Source organism: Balaenoptera musculus, chromosome 15 (assembly GCF_009873245.2).
Source record: "Balaenoptera musculus isolate JJ_BM4_2016_0621 chromosome 15, mBalMus1.pri.v3, whole genome shotgun sequence".
Taxonomy (NCBI): Eukaryota; Metazoa; Chordata; class Mammalia; order Artiodactyla; family Balaenopteridae; genus Balaenoptera; species Balaenoptera musculus.
The window spans coordinates 25961217-25978053 of record NC_045799.1 but is presented as its reverse complement, the minus strand read 5'-3'; the positions used below and the strand labels follow the sequence as shown (position 1 = coordinate 25978053).

The 16837-nt window shown below is 43.8% G+C and overlaps 1 protein-coding gene across 1 annotated transcript; it reads left to right on the top strand.

The window, feature by feature from the left end:
• Window positions 1-224: 224 nt before the first annotated feature.
• Window positions 225-6505, top strand: BPIFA2 (BPI fold containing family A member 2). The gene is given in 6 exon segments (XM_036825240.1): window positions 225-360; window positions 1994-2130; window positions 2249-2286; window positions 3291-3401; window positions 3969-4121; window positions 6319-6505. Coding segments are annotated over 6 exon segments (762 nt in total).
• Window positions 6506-16837: the final 10332 nt, after the last annotated feature.

The following is a 16837-nucleotide window of genomic DNA, read 5'->3' as shown; positions in this document are numbered from 1 at the left end:
TGTGACTTGTCATATAGCAGCTCCTCCACTCACTGGCTGTGTATGTCTGGGCAAGTTGCTCTAGCTTTCTGACCTGTGCTGCCCATCTGTAAGAGAGGAGATAACCACATCGATCTTAAAGGACTGTTGAGTGTAAGAGTGATAGGTGCTCATCAAAGATCCCCTTTCTCTATGGGTAATTCTCACTCCTGTTCCTCCCATGACTGTCCAGGTGTCAGGACAAGATGTTTCAGCTTTGGAAACTTGTTCTCTTGTGCGGCCTGCTCACTGGGACCTCAGCGTCTCTTCTTGAGGATCTCGGCAATGATGTTGTGAGCAAGCTGAAACCTGTTCTCGATAAAGGACTTGAGACCGTTGACAGTACACTTGGACATGAGTCAGCAAGAGGGATGATCAGTGGCAACTAGGAGCTTGCCTCCTAAACACTATGCCTGTATTACCAAAGGCTGCCACCAGGGGCTGCTCTTTATGGGTGGTTTCCTGAGAGAGGTGGTGATCTGGTTCCTGGTTCATTCATTTTTTATTTTTCTAGAAACAAGTAATGCGTAAATAAATAAAACTTTACATATTATATCACGGTAAATTTTCTAATACATGCATAGGATCAATTCCTAAAAGTGACATTTCAAAAGTTCAAAAGGTATGCACATTTTAAATTATACTGGATATTGACAAATAATCCCCTATGTTAACATTTTCTCCAATAGTCTTTTTTTCTACTCCCTTGACAGCACTGGTATGGAAAACTTAAATATTTTGCCAGTCTCACAGATGAAAGGTTATAATTCATCTCACTTACCATCTCTCTAATTACGAAAGAATCTACATATTTTAACTCAAATATTTTATTTATATTTTTAGCATATTCTTCTGTTGAGTCATTCAATTAGCTTAGTAATTTGTATTAACTGATTGGAAATTGAGCCCTACTTAGCTTAGGTAGCTTTAAAACTACCTACCTTTCTACTTAATCATATCTCCTTATAATTATGATTTCTTGAAAGAACTTGGCCTGCTTTTCATTTTCTGGAAACATTGGCAGCACACTGACAAATATTCTTTATAGGAGAAACTAACTTCTGTACATGACTGCCTTTCAAACCTTGCCAGGGCTTAGGCAACTTGCAAAGAAACAGAAGGGATCCACTCTCCAATTTCATTGCTGATAAAACTGAGCTCAGAAACAGAAGTGTCTGGATCAAGGTCACCTAGTTAGTTTCAGGACCAGATGTAGTTTCCATCTCTGTTTGCATCATTATAACTAGGTAGATAGATACTGTCCATTGCAGAGCCATGTTGCTGTACTACGATTACATATCTTTTCTTGTAGCCTTTTTTTTCTCCTTGAGCGAGTTGTTGCCTTGTTGTTTCTTATTTGAATTATTTTCTGCACATATATTCTTAATTCTTTTCAAATGTGCCATTCAACTTCTATCATACCACTTACTCTACCAAATCCCTCTTTTCTCTGAAGATCCCCCTTTAGGACACTCTGTCCTCCTGCTCCTGTATGAATTATTGCTTTCTAAGCCTGCTGCGAAGCTGTAATCCAGGGACTCCTATTTGCCACTTTCATGAGTTGGAGCCATATTTTTTCCTTGATTCTAGATTTTCCATTTCTTAGTTTATTCTAAGTTTATTTTGTTTGTGTGAGCATCTCATTAGAGCTTCACTACTAGAAGCTGATGTGCAATCAATATCTATTGCCTGGTCACTGGATCGATTGCTTTGTTGATGAATGATGAGTATATCTTAGTGTGAAGGCAGCATGGAAGGAACAAGGTCTTCTTAGCTGTGTAACTTTAGGCCCATTTCTTAACCTTTTGATCCTTTATTTCCTCATCTGAAAATGCAGACAATAATAATATCTACTTTATGGAGTTGTTATAAAGATTAAATGAAATAACACAGGCAAATGGTCTCATTTAGTATCTGGTGCATAGTAGCTGCTTCATAAGTTGTGTATCACACTAAATGGAGATTGTTTCTACAGCTATCCTTCAGAAATTGAAGGCCGACTTGGAGGCACTCCAGGAATCCATGTCTTGGCAGGAGGCCCAGCAGAAGATCCAGGAAGCTGAGAACTTGTTGGACAAAGCCCTTTCTAAAATTTTTCAAGTAGTGGAAAAGGTGAGTCGCTGCTTCATGGTAGAAATCTTTGTTCCAAGAAAAGAGAATACATATCTTTAGGGGACGTAAGATTAAGGTCAAAGACAGAAAGGTGAATAAACCTTGTGTGTCCCTGCAGAGCGGAAGTCGTCTGAGGCCAGCTCTACCAGAGCTTGGGTAAATTACAGGCGGGGCTGCAGGGCCTATCTGGGCATCTCATGGGTTTGGGCTTTCTCATTCTGTGATTTCAGGGTCAGGATGAAGATTCTCTTTACTCTTACCTCTACCTGTTTGCTGGTGCCTAAAGCCACTTTTCCGAGGAATAAGACTTGTCTTCTCTGAAAATAGCTGAGTATATATAGTCTGGATGCCCTCAGGAGAGAGGAAACCAGGATCCACAATACATGGGTGGCCCCACACACGAAGTTCTGGAGTCCAGCAGTTCTGGGTTCAAATTCTGACTGTACATAAAAGAGAATGAAATAATGCCACTTGCAGCAACATGGATGGACCTAGAGATGAACATACTAAGTGAAGTAAGTCAGAGAAAGGCAAATGTCATATGATATCACTTATACGTGGAATCTAAAATATGACACAAATGAACTTATTTACAAAACAGAAACAGACTCACTGACATCAAAAACAAACTTATGGTTACCAAAGGGGAAAGCGCTGTGGGGGGATAAATTAGGAGTTTGGGATTAATTTATACACACTACTATATATAAAATAGATAACCAACAAGGACCTACTGCATAGCATAGGGAACTATACTCAATATTTTGTAATTACCTATAAGGGGAAAGAATCTGAAATAAAATATATATCTCTATCTGCCTCAATCTATCTCTATATCTATATCTGAATCACTTTGCAGTATACCTGAAACTAAGACAACATTGTAAAGCAACTATACTTCAATTTAAAAAAAAAAAAACAACAAATTCTGGCTCTGGCACATATTTACCCTTGGAGTCTTGGGGGAAACCACATTTGTCTGAATCTCAGTATGCCACGCCATCCAATGGAGAGATTCAATCCTCTGAACAGGGTTCTCATGAAGAACAAAGCAGGCAAGGTCAGTGAGGCTCATATGCGCATCACGATGCTGGCATAGAGAAGTGCCCAGCAATGGCTGTCATGAGGAGTGGCAAGGGTGAATTGTGTTTTTTGCACAGGTTGAAAATCAGTAACGTCCACATCCTGGATATCAAATAATTCGAAGTGATTCCTGATGGCAAAGGCACTAGCCTGAGTATCCCCATCACCACTAACGTCACCCTGACCCTATGAGTAGGCATTAGAATCTGAGGTTTGGGAGAGGCAGTGCAGCATGGCCGATGGATCTCCAATCTGGAATCAGATACAGAGATAGGAAAATGAGGATGTGTAGAAGAGTCTTTATAAATTAACTGCACTAAGATTTCATCATCCATTAGCTATGAGATCTTGGGATAGCTACTTAACTTCTCTATACCAAATGTTTCCTCTTTCTGAAAATAGAGATAATAATAGTACTTTTCCCTCATGGTATTGGTGTAATGATTCAATGGATCAATCCATGTAAAATAGTTTTTTTTGAAACACCTAACACAGAATTTGTTCTCAATAAATGTTAACTATTATTTTTATTTTAATCATCAGTGTGATACTGTATAGAAATATCACATGAACCAAACCCATGTGGCCAGGTGAATAAACTCCTAATGTAAAAAAGTAGATTCCATAAAGAAAATAGACCATATTGACATTATTCATAGACATCCCATATAATGTCCACACAGATGGAGGAACTCAAGTGGGCAATGTGAAGGGACTTCTAGACCTCTGTTCACTGTGAATCTTATTTCCTGCAGGCCTCTGTTGGGTGAGCTTGTCAACCTTGGCCTCAACTTGGACCTCCAGACTAGTGTCGGCATTGAAACTGATGCCAAGACTGGTGTCTCCACAGTGGTCGTGGAATAATTCACCAACGACCCAGCCAACATCTCACTCACCTTACCGGACAGGTCAGGCCCACCCATCTCACCAGAGCAGGGCTCCCAGAGGAGTTGGGACCCCTAATTTCAACCTTATTCCTATACCTGAGAGGGAGCATAGTATGGTGAAAAGGAGTTCAGACTCTTGTGTCAAGTTTGCTTTGCCACTAACTTGTGACTTTGTAACCAATTTAGCCTCTCTGAGCTTTAGTTTTCACATCTGTAAACTGAGGATGATAATAATACCTAATTCATAGGTACTGTGCTGACCAAATGAGAAAATGCAAGTGTTTAGCATTCAGCCTGGCACATACTAAGCTCTCAGTAATAATAATATCCATGCTGACTTTCTGTCTCTTTGTTCTTCCCATTACTGAGACATGAGTGTTGACCTCTCCAACCATAATTGCGAATTTGCCTATTTCACCTTTCAGCTTTATCTGTTTTTGCTTTATGCTTTTTGAAGCTCTGTTGTTAGGTGCATGCACATTTAGCATTGCTATATCTTCTTGAAAAACTGACCCTTTTGTTATTATATAATGTCCCTTAATAATAATAATAATAACAATAATAATAATAAACTGTGTTTACCTTCTTGTCTCCAGTTAGGAGGGAGAAAGAGGAGTAAATACCTACCATGGGCTCTAATTTCAGATTTCCCCAAATCATCCTCCACCCACTGGAAAATTCCCAAAATGAGATCTTGAAAACATAATCCTCTCCATTTAAATCACTGATCTCTGGTAACCCACAAAATCTGCATCCTAAACTGTGTGCTTGAAAGAGCATGTGTAGCCCAGGGAAGAGGGTGGAGGGAGAAAGACTGACTCTGGTCATGGCTGGCAGAGGAAAAGTGGTCTGGAAGCTGAAGGCTGGGGGAAGGTTGCCTTTGACAGGGAACAAGGCTGAGCCATGAGCAGAAGTCAATCCATCCTACCCCAACAAGGAATCTGATCACAGGTTGCCTAAAGACCCCCCAGAACCAAAGAAAGGCTCCACAGCCTACTATTGCTTGGAAAGACTGAGATGTAAGTCCAAATGCCTGAGCCCTGCTGGATACTGCCTTGCGCATAGTCCCAGGGAATTCATCCTGCCCTCTGGGTCCCAGTGTCCATATCTGTAAAATGGCATTCCACTCTGCTGCTCCAAATTCTCTCAGGGCTTTTCTCTCCACTTTGGGTGGAATCCCAAGCCCTCCTCAGGGCCATCTAGGCACTGCTTGGTCGGGATCCACCCTCATGTCCCTGTGCTCTCCCCTTTGCCCACTCTGCCCTGGACATGCTAGCTTTTGCTCTGTGCCTCAGACAAACTTCTTCCCGCCTCAAAACCTGTGCACGGGCTGCTCTGGCTACAAAGAACACCTTTTCCCCCAAGCCATCTCAATGTACGTCTCATTCTTCAGGGTCTAAAACAAAGTTTCTCCTATTCTCTCTTGTAAGAATCTACTCTTGCCCTTCTGAGTTCTTGTCACAAGTTTTCATTATATATTTAATTGTATGTTTACTTCATTTATTCCTTCAGCCAAAAATGTATTACACATCTGCTACATGCCAGGCAGCCACCATTCTGAGCTCTGGAGAATGTACTGGTGACAGCAGACAAGGAACTTGTTCTCATGGAGTTTATTCTCTTGAGGGAAAGGCAGACAGACGAGCATTCAGTACACTAATAAAGAGCCCACAAGGAAAGTGTCACATTGCAATGATCCCTGGGCAGAGCAGCACACTTAACAGGGTACTATGATACAAAGCCCTCCCTTAGGCAAGCAGTCACGGAGGGCTGCTCTGAGGAGGTGACAGTTATGCTGAGAGCTGCAGGTGGGAAGGAGCCAGCCTTAGCCAAACTTGTTTAATATACTATTTAGGTGCCAGTTTAGGAGCTGCTTGTGCTTTGCTCATCCCTGTGTCCCCAGTCTCACTTGGTTTCTGGCGCATAGTTGGTGCTCTTTAAATATGTGTTGAATGAATGAATGGATAGATGGATGGATGGATGGATAGATGAATGGATGGATGGATGAATGGATGAGGTCTCAGGGTTGTGATGAGACTCATGGGGTATTGGGGTGAGCTGCTGGCCAGACATGGGGTTCTAAGTGATGATCCCCCTGGATAGAGGCTCAAGTCACCTGACTTCAAGGTGCTCCACCATCTTCCACCCTCTTCTCGCTTCTCCTGCTTGGCTGCTCTGCCAACTTCACCAAGCTTTATCAGTTTCCTCCCTTTTCCAGCCCCATTGGACTGGTCAGTGAAGCCGTGAACACTGTGGTCAAACTCGTGAGAAAGACAATGTCCCTTGTGGTGCAGTATGAGGTGAGTCCCCAACTCCTGCGGGCCCAGAGCCAGGCCTGCTGGGGGGCAGGTGTGACATTCTCTGGCCTGGCAGCAGGAGGAGGGGAGCAGGGGCCTGACAATTAGCTGAAATCACTGGGTCCCACATTTGAACCATTTGCATACCCATGTACTGCCAGTAGGCCTTCTAGCTAATATTTTCTTGAATCAACACAATTTTACTTAAATTTATTTAAATACATTTATTTTTAAAAGGAAACTTTATACCACTATCATAAATAGAAATTAATATCACTTATCATATAATTAAAAAATAAGCACAGAAGAAGTGAAACTGTCCCTGTTTGCAGATGACATGATGCTATACATAGAGAATCCTAAAGATGCTACCAGAAAACTACTAGAGCTAATCAATGAATTTGGTAGAGTAGCAGGATACAAAATTAATGCACAGAAATCTCTTGCATTCCTATACACTAATGATGAAAAATCTGAAAGAGAAATTAAGGAAACACTCCCATTTACCATTGCAACAAAAAGAATAAAATACCTAGGAATAAACCTTCCTAAGGAGACAAAAGACCTGTATGCAGAAAACTATAAGACACTGATGAAAGAAATTAAAGATGATACAAACAGATGACGAGATATACCATGTTCTTGGATTGGAAGACTCAATATTGTGAAAATGACTATACTACCTAAAGCAATCTACAGATTCAATGCAATCCCTATCAAACTACCAATGGCAATTTTCACAGAACTAGAACAAAAAATTGCACAATTTGTATGGAAACAAAAAGACCCCTGAATAGCCAAAACATCTTAAGAAAGAAAAACAGAGCTGGAGGAATCAGGCTCCCGGACTTCAGACTATACTACAAAGCTATAATAATCAAGACAATATGGTACTGGCACAAAAACAGAAATATAAATCAATGGAACAGGATAGAAAACCCAGAGATAAACCCACGCACATATGGTCACCTTATCTTTGATAAAGGATGCAAGAGTATACAATGGAGAAAAGACAGCCTCTTCAATAAGTGGTGCTGGGAAAACTGGACAGCTACATGTAAAAGAATGAAATTGGAACACTTCCTAACACCATACACAAAAATAAACTCAGAATGGATTAAAGACCTAAATGTAAGGCCAGACACTATAAAACTCTTTGAGGAAAACATAGGCAGAACACTCTATATGACATACATCACAGCAAGATCCTTTTTGACCCACCTCCTAGAGAAATGGAAATAAAACCAAAAATAAACAAATGGGACCTAATGAAACTTAAAAGCTTTTGCACAGCAAAGGAAACCATAAACAAGACAAAAAGACAACCTTAGAATGGGAGAAAATATTTGCAAACGAAGCAACTGACAAAGGATTAATCTCCAAAATATACAAGCAGCTCATGCAACTCAACATCAAAAAAACAAACAACCCAATCCAAAAATAGGCAGAAGACCTAAATAGACATTTCTCCAAAGAAGATACACAGATGGCCAACAAACACATGAAACGATGCTCGACATCACTAATCATTAGAGAAATGCAAATCAAAACTACAATGAGGTATCACCTCACACCGGTCCGAATGGCCATCATCAAAAAATCTACAAACAATAAATGCTGGAGAGGGTGTGGAGAAAAGGGAACCCTCTTGCACTGTTGGTGGGAATGTAAATTGGTACAGCCACTATGGAGAACAGTATGGAGGTTCCTTAAAAAACTAAAAATAGAACTACCATATGACCCAGCAATCCCACTACTGGGCATATACCCTGAGAAAACCATTATTCAAAAGAGTCATGTGCCACAATGTTCACTGCAGCACTATTTACAATAGCCAGGACATGGAAGCAACCTAAGTGTCCATCGACAGATGAACGGATAAAGAAGATGTGGCACATACATACAATGGAATATTACTCAGCCATAAAAAGAAACGAAATTGAGTTATTTGTAGTGAGGTGGATGGACCTAGAGTCTGTCATACAGAGTGAAGTAAGTAAGAAAGAGAAAAACCAATACTGTACACTAACACGTATATATGGAATCTAAAAAAAAAAAAATGGTTCTAATGAACCTAGGGATAGGACAGGAATAAAGACACAGATGTGGAGAATGGACTTGAGGACACGGGTTGGGGGAAGGGTAAGCTGGGACGAAGAGAGAGAGTAACATTGACATACATACACTACCAAATGTAAAATAGATAGCTAGTGGGAAGCAGCTGCATAGCACAGGGAGATCAGCTCCGTGCTTTGCGACCACCCAGAGGTGTGGGATAAGGAGGGTGGGAGGGAGACACAAGAGGGAGGCGATATGGGGATATACGTATGCATATAGCTGATTCACTTTGTTATACAGCAGAAACTAACACAACACTGTAAAGCAATTATATTCCAATAAAGATGTTAAGAAAAAAAAGATTCATACCCTTTGTATATGTCTCAGTTCATTCAAGCTGCTATAACAAGATACCATAGACTGGGTGGCTTGTAAATAACAGAAATTTATTTCTCACAGTTCTGCAGACTGGGAAGCCCAAGATCAAGTAAACGGCAGATTCAGTGTCTGCTGAGGGTTCGCTTTGTGGTTCATAGATGGCCATCTTTTGCTCTGGGGTCTCCTATATAAGGGCACTAATCCTGCAAACTTCATGATCTAATCACCTCCCAAAGGCCCCACGTCCAAATGCCATCACATTGGGGGTTAGGTTTCAACATATGAATTTCAGGGGGACACAAAAATTCCATTTATAGCAGTATTCACTCACATTGTCCATTCATGTGCCTTTTCCCCAGACCCATCCAATATCCCTGATCATCCAATATTGTTCCTTCCAGGCCTTTGACCAATGAGCCCTTCATCACTACCCACAAGCCCATGTCTAGCCTTACCTCAGGCCACTTCTCTCTCTGCACAGAGTAGATGACAGGTGCGCTGCCCAAAGCTCTGCCCAGAGAGAGGATTTGGTGCCCTCTTTGGGCTCCTCATGAGTGGAGCTGTAGTGCCGCAGCAGACCATTTTCCTCTTATACCCGCATACCAAGCTGACCCATCCATGAATCAAATTCCAGATTTTTTCTCCTCTGTCGGCTGGTCAGAGGAAACCTCCATGAAGCCATAAATGTTAGTTGAGGAAGAGGTGCCAGTGCAACAGTGAGGGATGACATGGGGTCTGGGCCACCTGCCTGTGCACCTTATTTGTGCCCTCTGAACTGCTCAGGCCTAATCCTGGATATGACATTTCCAACGTATGATGGATTGCTCCTGGGCCCACCTGACTTTCTGGCTTATTTTCTGGGTCTGGGTGTACTCAGCTCATGAGAAGTAGTTCTGACCACATGGTTATTTGATAGCCATGGTCAGACACAGGTGTCTACCTACCAGGTGCTGGTATCAAGCTAGGTGCTATTTTCCAAATGATGTATAGTTCTCTGCAGCAGATGGCATGGCTTTTTTCTAGAACTCCAAGGGGTATGTGCTGTGATTTTTCTACTGGGGCTTGACAAAGGCTCCACATGTTATTATTTCCTATCACAAACGCTTCTAGTACCACGGAATTTACAACTTTGCTTTTGTTTTGTTTTCTTTTGTTTCACAGTTATTTTAGCTATTCTAAGTCCTTAACGTTTCCATGTGAATTTTAAGAATCACCTTATCAATTTCTACAAAATCTTGCAGGGATTTTTATTGGTATTTCATTGAGTCTATAGATCAATTTGGAGGAGAAGACTTCTTAACAATATTGAGTCTTCCAACAGAATATATCTCTCCATTTATTTAGATCTTTAAAAATTCCTCTCAGCAATATTTTGTAGTTTTCAGTGTACAGATCTTATACATCCTTTGTCATATTATTCCAAAGTATTTAATATTTTTAATGTTATCAATATGGCACTGTTTTAATTTCAATTTCCAATTGTTCATGGCTAGCATATAGGAATGTAATTGACTTTGTTTCTCAATCTTGTATCCTGTAACTTTGCTAAACTCACATGTTAGTTCTAGTAACTTTTTTGTAGAGTTCATCAAACTTTCTATGTAGATGGTCATATCATCTGTGAATAAAGATAGTTTATGTCTGTCTTTCCAATCCAGATTTTAATTTCCTTTTCTTATCTAGGTAGAACCTCCAGAACAATGTTGAATAGAAGTGAGAGCAGACATCCTTGTCTTGTTCCTGAAACTAGAGGGCAATCATTCAGTCTTTTACTATTAACTATGATGTTAGTTGTAGGTTTTGTGTAGATGCCCTTTATCAGGTTGAGGAAGCTCCCTTCTCTTCCTAGCTTGATGAAAGTTTTTAATCAAAGTTAGATGTTGGAGATCTATCCAATGCTTTTTCTGCATCTATTGAGATGATCAAACAATTTTTTTTAAGTTTGTTAATATGATAATTTTCAAATGCTAAACCAATCTTTCATTCTTGAGATAAACCCCCATATAGTCATGATGTATTATCCTTTTTATACATTGCCATATTTAAATCACTGAAATTTTGAGGGTGTTTTTCGCTGTGTTCATAACGGATATTGGTCTGTATTGTCTTAGTTTGGTTTTGGTAGTAGGGTAAGGCTGGTCTCACAGAAGTACTTGATAAGTGTTCCCTTCTCTTCAGCTTTCTGGAATAGCTTGGGTATAATGTGGTGTTTGGTGATGACACCATATCAGCCTAGATCTTTCTGTGTGATAAGGATTTTTCTACAAATCCAATTTCTGTAATAGATACAGAGCTTTTCAGATCATCTGTTTCTTCTTGAGAAGCTTTGGTAGTTTGTGTCTTTCAAGGAATTTGTTCTTTTTGTCTAAGTTATAGAACTTATTGCCATGAAGTTATTCATAATATTTCCTTATTACCCTTTTAATACCTGTAAAGTCTGTAATGCTGTCACCCCTCTCATTCCTGATATTGGTCATTTGTGTCTTCTCTCTCTCTTTCCTAATCTCCCTGCCTAGAGTTTTTTCAATTTTATTTATCTTCTAAGAGAACCAGGTTTTGATTTTGTTGGTTTTCTCTATTGTTTGTCCATGCTTATTTCAGTAGTTTCTACTCTGATCTTTATTACTTCCTTGCTTCTAATTGCTTTGGGTTTAGTTGACTTTTTCTAATTTCTTACAAGGATGCCAGGTCTGACGTGTGTGGTAAGGACCCAAGCACATTCCCTCCTTTCCACTGGCTGACATTTAAGGCTGACATTGTGGCCCTGAATGGCTGGTCCTTGTGGATGACCCGCCTTCCCCCTTTCCTCCTGAGAACACCTCTGCTAGGCAGGACCCTGGGCTGGATGGAGCTTCTGCCCTGTTGTGGTCCAGAGTGTTCACGGTCGTGGTGAGACCTGCAGTCTTCACTCCTCTGGCGCATCAACTCCAGTTCATTGAAAATCTTTGATATTTGCCATGCGTGTCCTATGGAGTCTTTAGCGGCCTCTGGAGAATTACAAGAGGAAATGCCACTGGACAAGGCCGGCTCACAGAGCCTGGGACGAAGGGCGAGGACTGTGAGTGAATTTATCCAGAGACAAGATAGAGCCTACTAGAGCCAGACACCTCCACACTTACAGGTGTGTGTCCTTGGGCAAGTGACCCCATCTCTCTGTGTCTCAGGCTTTGCATCTGTGAAATGGGGCAGTAACAATGCAAGCCTCGAGGGTTATTGGGAGGATTGATTAATTAATTTAATTAACCTACAAAGAATGCTTAGAGCAGAGGCTGGCCCACAGTCAGGCTCGATGGGTCTGCTCTTGTCATTCTTCCTGCCTCTCCTTGCAATGCCTGCAGGGTCTGTGGGCTGGTGCTGGGGGGCAGAGTGGGGTGTGGGATGGGGAATGAGTCACAGCTCCTCTGATGTTCCTCCTGTGGGCCTGGCTGCCTGGCTCCTGTCCCAGACCCACCTCACCCAGCTGGGTGACTTTAGGGAATTTACTCAACCTCTCTGTGCCTCTGCAAAGGGAGGCCAATGATAACGGTACCTAGCTCAGAGGGCTGTGTGGAGGATTAAATAAGCGATTACAAGCAAAGCGCTTAGACTGCCCCTCAAGCACAGTTAGCACTCAACAAACAAATGTTTACTAGTATCATCACTCTTATTTCAGCTAAGGGGGCCTCCTCATGCTCCATGTACAGCGGGATTGCCCAGAAGCTTATTCCCAGGTCCCACTTCCAGGCAGACTCTGACTCCATTGCTCAGGGGTGGCCTAGGAATCTGCATTTTTACAAGCACCACCCATCCCTCCAAAAGTACTACAATGCTCCCAGAAACCCAAGCTCTTCCACTTTCCCGTCCCCCTCTCCAGGCCACCCCAGAGCCCAGAAGAGCCACCATCATCATCTTTTGTCAAACCTAATATTCCACTCAGAAAGGGCCCTACCCCCACTTTTAGGGAAATTTGACTTTGGGTTAAAGTTCCAGTGTCTAGTCTTCCATGACTGTAAAATGTGTACATTTCTACAAAGAATGGAATACATGAATAATAGATCCTGTTCCTTAGACTAGTGATTCTCAGTGAATGGACTAAGCTGGGCTGTCCCAGACCCTACTGATTCAGGTGCAGGAATCTGCATGTTACTCACCCATTCAACTGCCCCCTGGAGTGTGAGGACCTCTGCTTTGGGGAACCTAGAGCTGCCTTAGAGCCCAAGGAGAGGAGGAAGTGGCCACTCCCAATGGCCATGGGAGGACGCTCATGAAGAAAAGCCTGCACAGCCCTCGTTCTGCCAGGTCTCCTTACATCCCTGGGTGTCCCTCCCTGGAGCCATGGACGTGAGCCAGGGCCTTTTCGGGGCACAAGGCCGCTGACTTCTCACCCCCAGTCCCATCCACACCTAGTTCCTTTGTTCCTCCAACCTGTTGGGCCTTTCCCCACCCCAGGGACTTTGCCCTGCGGTTCCACCCGCCAGGTGTGCCCTCCTACACCTGCACCCAAGGCCAGCTCCATCTCCTCCTCCTGGACCCAGCTCAGATGTCACCTCTCTGGAGACCTTCCCTAACCCTTTTCTAAAGTGGCCTCCCTGCAATTCCCAATTTCACCTCACTTTTCCCTCTCAATACAATTTGTAATTATTTCACGTATTGTTCATCTTTTGTTCTCGTTCTCTCACCAGACTATAAGCTGCTGGAGAAGCAGGGATTCTGTTGTTGCCCAGAGCCAAACACAGTGCCTGGCACATAGTGGGCCCACAGGGGATATTGGTTGACTGGACAAGTGAATGCTCCTCCAAGTCAAACTCCTGGAAAGCCAATTACCCAGAGGAGCAGGGGTTTTAACCAGTGTGAGTGGGCACGCCTTAAGAGGACCACAGAAATCCTGCTACTGTGAGCAACATTTTTAAACCAGGTACATATATGTTTATGATCACAAACCCAAGTTTTCATCACATTTTCAAAATGCCTCCCAAAAATGTAAAGAAGCTTGTTCTAAGGTAAGTTCTTTGAAATAGTGCAGGAGATTGCTAACGGGTGAGGTTTGGGGTGTCCAGCATCCATCTCCCAAGGGAAATAGCATCTCGCCGCTCTGGGGTGGCAGCTCCTCCGGCTCACGTCCCCTCATGTGTGGCAGGAGGGTGCAGTGAGATCGCACACGGAGCAGGCTTAGCACAGTGAATGAGGCCACCAGGTAAATATCAGCATCACCAACCTGATAAAAGTAGCTGCTTCCACAGGAGCAGAGCACCCCTCCAGTGGCCTCCTCTCTGCGAGGACCAGTGGGGGACAGGGGCGGGGAAACACCCAGCTAACTTATAGCCTTTCTTTTAAATAGCTGCTCAAGCTCTACCTCCTCAGGGACGTCTTTTCTCTGCTTACCCCGCTCCCCAGCTATCAGGTCTCCCCTCACTGCGCCCTTGCTTAGCTCCTCCTGCCCCCCCACCTCCGCTCCACAACAGAGCCGTGCTTCATAACCACATGCTCCTGGCAGGCAGAGATGCAGACTGTCAGCCTCCCCAGCGCGTGTGAGCTCCAGGAGGACGAGGAACCTAACTGGCTGCTCAGAGCCCATGGTGCCTGCCACTTAGCACTCACTGTCTTTAGCTGCTTTATTAGGGTTTTTTTTGGGTTTTTTTTGGTTTTGGCTGCGTTGGGTCTTCGTTGCTGTGCGCGGGCTTTCTCTAGTTGCAGCGAGCAGGGGCTACTCTTCGTTGCAGTGTGCGGGCTTCTCATCGCGGTGGCTTCTCTTGTTGTGGAGCACGGGCTCTAGGCACGTGGGATTCAGTAGCTGTGGCACGTGGGCTCTAGAGCGCAGCCTCAGTAGTTGTGGTGCACGGGCTTAGCTGCTCCGCGACACATAGGATCTTCCCAGACCAGGGCTTGAACCCGTGTCACCTGCCTTGGCAGGCGGATTCTTAACCACTGGGCCACCAGGGAAGTCCCACTTTATTTGTTTGTTGAATGAACAAGAACAAAGCCCACCATCTGATCGGACGTCTGCAAGCTCCCTCCAGGCACTAAACCATCACAGCACCCCCAGTTGTAATTCCTGCTAGAATTGCCAAAACAGCCGTACACTCATTTGCAGATGTGCTCCGGAGAGGTGGCTCCTTGACATGTGCACTTTCAGTGTCCTGGGCACCATCTCTAGGCTAATCATACTTGGTGTCGTTCACTCCACCAGCTTCCCTGGTTTACAGGTAATGAAGCTGAGGCTCAGAGAGGTGAGAGTGAGGATGACAGCAATCGTAGCAACAAGGTTTTTGAGCATTGCTGTGCAGGATTCTCTTTAAGTCTCCCTACAGCCCCACACTATTATCCAGACTCAGGGTGCAAATCCTGGCTTTCCCTCCTGAGTCTGGCAGGAGGGAAAGCCAGGATTTGCACCCTGGTCTGTGTGACTCAGAAGCCCACGCTCTTAACCGCGTGTGATTATGCATTAAGCTGGCTTCAAATCCGGGGCTCACCCCTGAGCAGTGCTTCCTGCTCACTTGTCATGCACCAGACCCTGAAATCTACACCCTACACGTCATCATTTCTTTACACTCAGTGGCCCTGAGAACCACAGCCTGTGAGGAGGTGGGGCTGACAACCACCCACCCCCTGTTCAGCTCTCCAAAGAGCCAAGGACAACAATGACCACTCTTCTCCAATTTTCTTGACAAAAAAAAAAATAACAAAATCCCAACTGGTTACACAAGACCAGGAAGACTAGAAAAGTACATTTAAAGTAATTGATATTCTACAAACATCCTCAAGGGGGGCATGAACACTGAGAGAGGACTTCAGATCGGGAAAGCCATCACCCTGAACAAATGCTTTTGATTTACGAGACCAGAAGTGAAGTGTCCAAGGATGGCCCGGGGCTTCTGGGAAGTTCACACAGGACCCTGCATGCCCCCCGCATCTTGTGGGGGAGAGGACAAGAAGGGGAAAGAGCCTTTGTCTCAGAGCTCACGGCAGCTGAATTGTCGGGTCCAGACCCCCAAGGTCTGTGCAGCTGCAGGAGAGCAGAGGAGAGACAGAGTGGTAGGGGGTGAGGTCAGAGAGGACACCAGAGACCCTGCAGGCTCTGAGAGGCATTGCACAGATTTCAGCTTTCCCTCTGTGTGCAATGGGAAATTTTGGAGGGTTTTGAGCAGAGGAGTGCCATGGTCTGATTTATGTCTTAAAATGATTTCTCAGGCAGCTGTATGCAAAAGAGATTGTAGTTGGGCCAGGGAAGAAGCTGGGACACCAGGTAGGACACCCCTGCAATAACTCAGGCCAAGAGAATGGCAGCTGAGGAGGAGTGGTTAGATGTGGTCAGATCCTGGCAGTGTTGACAGGACTTCCTGACATATGGGTCATGGGAGATGAGGAAAGAGGAGTGAGTCAAGGGGGCCTCCAAGGGCTGTGGCTGGAGCAACTGGATGGATTGGGATGCCGTGTCTTGAGATGGTGAGGAGAGGGGATTCGAACTGCATTCTTAATGACCCTCAAACCCAGAGCAACAAGATAAACCTAATGCTTTGGCTTCAAGGCTCTCTGTCCCCTCCCTGTAAATCTTATCCACAAACCATCCATCCATCCAATTATTCATTCATTCATTTGTATCACTTAATAAACATCACTGGTAACTACCATGTGGTAAACATGGGAGGCACTGGACTCAGGAGGATTAATTAAATTCACACCCTGCGCTCCAGAAACATATAATTTAGTGGGGGATTCAGAGACCAGCCATCCTCACTGTTTTATGTATTCAGTCATTTGGTCCCTCAACCAACAATCATCAGCACTTAATTTCTCACAGGCAAGCATTGCGATAGGCATTGCAGATGATCCTGCCCTTAAGAAAGTCCTAGTCCAATTGGAAAGCCTGAGATTAACCATCCTTGCCCATTCATTCATTCATTCATTCACGGAAGAGTCACCAACATCCACCCTGTGCTGGTCTGGGAGAGGATTCCCACTGGATGACCCAACAGTGGGGTCTACTGCGTGTCTCTAAGCAACAAGGCTTCCGTCTGGATCCCTGGC